At 28.9% G+C, this 7019-nt stretch overlaps 1 protein-coding gene across 1 annotated transcript; it reads right to left on the bottom strand.

The window, feature by feature from the left end:
- Nucleotides 1-1084: 1084 nt before the first annotated feature.
- LOC106778972 (probable leucine-rich repeat receptor-like protein kinase At1g35710) lies at nt 1085-6112 on the bottom strand. The gene is made up of 2 exons (XM_014666980.1): nt 3559-6112; nt 1085-1179 (listed from the first exon to the last, which is right to left on the bottom strand). Exons 1-2 carry the CDS (start codon nt 6110-6112, stop codon nt 1085-1087), a joined length of 2649 nt encoding a protein of 882 aa, XP_014522466.1.
- Nucleotides 6113-7019: the final 907 nt, after the last annotated feature.

Genomic DNA, 7019 nt, shown 5'->3' with positions numbered 1-7019 from the left:
AAAAACATTTAAAATCTAAAATCTTTAGTTACTTTTTTATTTTTATTTTTGATATTCCATTCACAAGAATTATTTCTATATATTGAAAAGAGTAAACGAATATTGAAATTTACCAAAAGAGTGTTCAATATTCTTCTTAATATCACAGGAAAAGTAATTCTATTATAAGGAATATGAAAATTATTTATTTATAATAATAATAATAGTAATAATAAGAATAAAACAAAAAAAAAATCAAAATTTTAACTCAAGGTTAAAATAATATTACCTGTAGCTATGTTTTGTACCAGATTTTGAAAACTTTCAATGTTGTCACGACATAAAGAGTGTCTCCTAAATTATATAAGAACTTGAAATATGCATGACGCCAAAAACGTATTATTAAGATTGAGCCAAAAACACTCCTGAAAAGCTTATAACAAAGCCAATTGTCATACTTATATAGTATTCCCGACCGAAAATCAAATTGTCATCCTTATGAAATTTTACAATTGGTTGTTGGCTTGGTTCTTCATCAATACACAATTTCTCCATCAATACCATTAAAAATCAATTAAAACAAAATTTTAAAAAATTATTAAAATTAAAATTATATATATATATATATATATATATATATATATATATATATTTAATTCTGAAATCGAGTTGAATTATTATCGAATTTAAGGACAAATTTTGAAATATGATAAACTTTTTAATCAGTTTATGAAATTCAGTGGTCATTTTAAATTTAATACTCCTTTAATCAGATTTTGAAATCTAGTACATTTCAAAGTCCGATTTAAATCCTAAATTCTCATATCCATAACCTTAAATTTCCAATTCATTTCCTTCCTATGTTGAACCACGGATTAGTAAAGAAGTGGGTGATGCGACACTAGAATTAGGAGAAAAGATAGTAAATAAAAGTGAATGGGTGAGGGTAAATATAGGAGAGAAAAAATAAATTTGCCCTTGTAGGAAGGACAGTTTAGACATTTTAAAAAGTTTGAAAGTGTATGAAAAAAACTAAAAGTGCAGGAAGAAAGTCCGAGAAAATAAATGTGTAGAAATCTTTCGATCTTCAAATCCAAGTGGCTTTTCATCTCAGAATTCCTCTTTCCTCTCCTTTGAGCATGGTACCCACACAATCTTCTAATCTTTGAGCATGGTACACACCTATAATCCAGATTTCTTCTGCCAAAAATTAAACAAATAATTAATTTGCCCAAAAATATAAACAATAAAAAGATAACGTAAAAAAAACAGAAATTAAAAAAAAAAAACTCATTTTAAAAGGCAAAGGAATAGAATACTCCAATAATTTAAGTGACTACTAATTAAATTCTTTCAATTTATTTTATTCTTTGCAAAAAAGAAAATTGTCATAAGAATTATCTTATATCATTAGCAAAGCAAATAAAAAAAAAAGCATTTGTACAAGCCAAATTAAGACAATAAATCATCAAATTCATATTAGTGATCATTATTTGAATTACAACTTATCATTTACAATTGATGTCTGGGTACCACTTTATGAAACATATATGACTTGAATGTCGGAGTGTCTTCTGCAGGTCAACAACCCATCAGAGTGGATGACATTCTCGGGGAGGACCGACCCTCTTTCGGACCAATTCAACCAAAACAAAAATTAAAATTTAATTTATATTTAATTTAATTTACATTATATTTTATATATTTTTTTAATTATATTCAAATTTTATTTTAATAATTTATAAAAATATATTTTTTTAAATATTTGCGGGTATCCGCGAGTATCCGCAGGTTTTAGAATATCCGTGGATATTTTTTAAGTGGGGTATCCGTGCGGGTAAGGTGAATTTTTTTTCGTCGGGTCAAATTGTGGTTAAACACTATCTGTGTCTGACCTGACCCGTTGTCATCACTATCTATCATCCATGAAACTAATATTGCAATGTTTAAACATACAAAATAAAAAACAACTTATTATGAGAATGTCACAACAATTTTGAGACATGATTGAAAGAGATAAAAATAGAGTGAAAATATCATCTTTTAAGTAATATTCTTATTTATAATTACATTGTTAATATTTCAATAAGTTTCTTTTTTTTCTAATAAAAAATTGATTTATCCATAATATTTTTGAAATTTTTATTATATGGAAATGTGAACCATTTATGACAAGAAAATCATTAAATAAAATCTAGAAATTAAAATAATTAGGTACTATATTTATTACGTAGTTATCAATTAAAAATTATTAAAATTACTGGTATGTAAAATAGTATTTTTTATAAATAAAAAATATAATTGGTTTATTAATTATAATTTAAATTAATCATTGTCATTATTTAAATATTTAATATTACTGATTTTAAATTAGTCTCTAATTTTAAATTAAAAACTAATTTAATGAAAAAACTTAATAATGTTAGAGATCCATTTATACTCTAAAATATTGTGAATAATAATAATTTTTTTAGTTTAGAAAATAGTATTTAAATTAATTAATATAACGAGTAATTATTATTGTTTCTAAAATTGATCATTATTTAATGATTTTTTATAATAATTTTATAAAGAAAAATAACAAATAGTGAATGACAAACTAAAATGTGATGTTATTTTTTTAACTAAATAATATCTTGATAATATGTAACCATTGTATTAATATACAAAATATTTGTATTTGTAAACATTTATGTTTATACAAATTTTGATTTTAAATGTGCCTATTTAAATTTGAAATACATTCTGATTTTAATTTGATCTCAAGTAAATTACTTTTGTTCCAAAATCTTTTAACATATTTTCTTTGTTTGTTAAGCTGTTTTTGAAATATTTATGGATTTTTTCCGTGAAATATTAATTTTTTTTTCTTTACGGTCCTAAAATATTGTTTTCTTTGTCATATGTTTTGTATTAAATGGTGATATGTTGAATTAGGATAAGAAATCATGAAATACAGGAAAATAAAGGATAAGGAAAAAATCTAAAATCTTTAGTTACCTTTTTTTATTTTTGGGATTTCATTTACAAGAATTATTTCTATATTGAAAGGAGTATACGAATATTGAAATTTTCCATAAGAATGTTCAATATTGATCTTAATATCATAGGAAAAGTAATTTTTATTATAAGGAATATGAAAATTATTTATTTAAAATAATAATAATAATAATAGTAATGATAATAATAATAAAATCAAATTTTAAACACAAGATTAAAATAATGTTACCTTCAGCTCTATTTAGTACCAGATCTTGAAAACTTTCACTGTTGTCATGACATAAAGAGCGTCTCCAAAATTATTTAAGAACTTGAAATATGCATGGCGCCAAGAATGTATTATTAACATTGAGCCGAACACTCCCCAAAAGCTTATAGCAAATCCAATTGTCATATTTATATAATATTCATGATTGAAAATCAAATTGTCATCCTTATGAAATTTAACAATTGGTTGTTGCCTTGGAATTTTTATGCATTTAGGAATTTTTCCAGATAGGTTGTTTAGTGAGAGGTCTAAGAGTTGAATGCTTTTTAGATAACAAATTTCCAATGATAAACTTCCATACAAATAATTACTTCTTAAGCTTAAAAATTGCAACTTTGATAATTCCTTCCCCATCCAATTTGGAATAGATCCTGATAATCTATTTTCTGTTATATCTATCATCACTAACTTTGTGCAGTTCCTTAAGGAGGAAGGGATTTCACCTGTTAAGTTATTGTCTCTCAATAACAAAACTTGAAGTTCAAAGAGTGATCCCATAGAAGAAGGAATTTCTCCTGAAAACTTGTTCTGACTCATATTTAAGTAAGTCAATGACTTGAAATGGGTCCAACAGTTCGGAATTTGTCCAGAAAACTTATTATTTGAAAGGTCTAATTGGTATAAAGATTCAGCTACATCATTAGAGCATAAAAACGAAAAAAAATTTGTGAATTTATTGTTTGATAGATCAAGAAATATTGAGCCTTGTAAAAATGACGGAACATGACCTTCAAACTGATTTGATTGAAGACTAAGAGAAGAATAATGATTCTCTATTGGCAAATTTGGAATCGTACCTTGTAAATTGTTGCATGAAATATTAATACTCATCCAATTTGACAATCCAAATTTGGTCCAAAACCATTTTGGAACGACACCTGATATTCCACTATTTGAAATGTCAAGGTCTTGAAATTTGTTTTGTTTCTCAAGCCATTTGGGAAACAATGGACCAAGCTTGCAATACCTCAATTCAATAGTATCCAATTGAAAAGTTGAACCCCAATTTTGACTAACTTCTAAGGTCAATGAGTTATCTGACAATATCAATCTCTCTAACTTTGTCATATTATAAAAATGAGAGTCAGTTAACACACCTTTCAAAGAGTTTGACATCAAGTATAATACCTCAAGTTCTGTTGGAAATCGAAGATTTTCAGAAATTGTCCCATTTAACTTGTTACTATGAAGGTACAATTCTTTTAATGATGGGAACATTGTTGCGAGGTTGCTAGGCAAAGTACCACTAATTTGATTGATACTGAGATCCAACGTTTCCAACTTTGCAAATATTGAGAAATCGGGTAATGTGCCATTGACTTTATTTTGATCAAGATATATTTCTCGTAATGAGTATGTAGAACATCCAGACAAATGATTAAATATCACTGTGAGATCTTCACTCAACTTATTAGAAGACAAATCCAATAACTCCAATGTACATGTACTCCCAAATGATTTTGGAACACCACCTTCTAAAGAGTTAAAGCTAACTGACAACAGCTTTAAATGAGATGGCAATCTAGTGCTTTCAGGTATTTTCCCACTCAATTGATTGTAAGAAAGATACAACATTTTTAAATTTGAAAATGCTGAAAGGTCAGGTACAGAGCCTCTGATTTGATTGAATGCCAAACTCAATTCTTGTAGTGAGTATCTAACACAACCACTGGAGAAATTATGAAGAATTAACGAAAGGTCTTCGGTCATATTGTTTCCATACATGTATAATGAACGTAGGGTGCATATATTCATGAATGATTTCAAATCTTCACCCTTGAACACATTATAGGAGAGGTCAAGGTGCTCAAGCGAATTCATGGCCAAGCCAAAATGATTTGATGTGGAACCCTCCAAGAGATTCCAACTAAGGTCAAGCTCAACAAGGTTGGAAGTGGTGTTTGACACCCACTGGAATATCATCGGTTTCATGAAGGAGTTTTTATAAAGTCTAAGGACAGAAAGGGAACTAGAAAAATTGAAGTTGGAAGGGTTGAATGAAAGAAGCAAATGATCGGAAAGGCCACATTCAGATAAACTGAGTTCTCTTAGTTTTGGTAGCTTGGCAATGATTCGAAGGCAGCTAGGAGAACTGTTAAAATTAGATATGGAATTGAAGGAAAGATGGGTTAAAGAATTAAGATTAGATAACCATTGATCAGTAGTGACAACTTTGAGATCATATCCTCCAAGATAGAGTTTATGCAAATTTGAAAGGTTTCCTAGTGGGGAAGGAATGTATCCTTCAAAAGAATTGTACCTGAGATCAAGATACTGCAGCCGAGAGAGATTTCCAAGTTGGGAAGGAATGTATCCTTCAAAAGAATTGCCACTGAGATCAAGATACTCCAACCCAGAAAGATTTCCAAGTTCACGAGGGATTGAACCATTCAAATAATAATTATCAGCAAGATTCAAATATTTCAAACGAGAAAGAGAACTTATCTGAGTTGGAATTTGTCCGCTAAAACGACATGAAGAGAGATCAAGATATCTCAAGTTGGTAAGAGAGCCAAGAAACTCTGGAATATTACTGTCTGCAAAATCATTGGAACTGAGGTTCAAATACTGTAAATGTCGCAACTCCATTAACGACTTGCGGATCTCTCCGCTGATGTAACGCCGAGAGACTTCATTATACTGTCCAGGAAGGTGAAAGCTTATAATATGAACGGTGAGGTTGTTGCTGCGAATCCCCTCCCATTGGCAACAGTCGGGAGTGGTCCAAGATGAGAGCATGTCGTAAGGATCGACAATGGCAGCCTTGAATTGAAGGAGTGCTTCCCTCTCTTTTGGAATGCATCGAATATGGTGTTGTCCATAAGCAACCTGCAACACCACACTCACCACAAACATAAACATCATTACTTCGAGAATATTCATGATGATGAAATAGAGAGATTGAATAGTATAGAATTAGATTCATATGTGTTCTGAATTAAGCACTCCCAATACCCACATAAATACTCATTACCTATTCTTCTCACTCTTCTGCATTTCACTAATATCAATTGACTTCGAAGAAGACTTGTGTATTTTCATTTTAAAAGACAATATTATATGGAAAAAAAAAACATCAAACGATAATATTATATATAAAGTTAGTTATTCTTAGAGACAAAATATTGTATGAAAATAGAGACAATTAGAAATTCGTACATTGTCTGTGAATTTTTTACAAAATTCATAAAATAGATATTTTTCTTTAAGGATATTTTAAAAAATTTGTAAGTCCAGCTAAATATTAAGAAAATATTTTAAGAGTGAAAGTTTATGCCACCATTTATATCTTGTTCCTATAAAATTTTCATCTCATATTACTAGCAAATGACTTTGTTATAGTAAATTAATTTGGGGTAATGGGACAAAATGTAAAAAATATTGCTAAATTAAAAAAGAAAATTCAATAAATATAGTCATTATTGGAAAATTAGACATTGGTCTTTATTCAAATAAAATGACAAGGGAATCCTCCACTTTTCAACCTCTGTCACTTTCCTCATTATCAATGGTGGGAAAGTTTTTGGGACAATAATTCTATTCCAATCAATTGACTTATCCGAAGACTTGTGAAAACAAAGGTGTGTATTGAGGAGATGAGATACATTCGGATGATCGGTCACACCGGTAGTGTGATCGGGTATGTGGAAGGATGAATCAAATACCCTCATATACTAGATTATATAGATAATCGGGTGCACCGGCAGTGCGGTCGGGAGAATTGTTGATGGAGTTAAGTGGGGCAAAGCATAAAAAGAGAATAGCATTATGA

Source organism: Vigna radiata, unplaced genomic scaffold (genome assembly GCF_000741045.1).
Source record: "Vigna radiata var. radiata cultivar VC1973A unplaced genomic scaffold, Vradiata_ver6 scaffold_299, whole genome shotgun sequence".
NCBI classification, from domain to species: Eukaryota; Viridiplantae; Streptophyta; class Magnoliopsida; order Fabales; family Fabaceae; genus Vigna; species Vigna radiata.
Note: the sequence above shows the minus strand (reverse complement) of the source record. Positions and strands in the feature narration are given on the sequence as shown.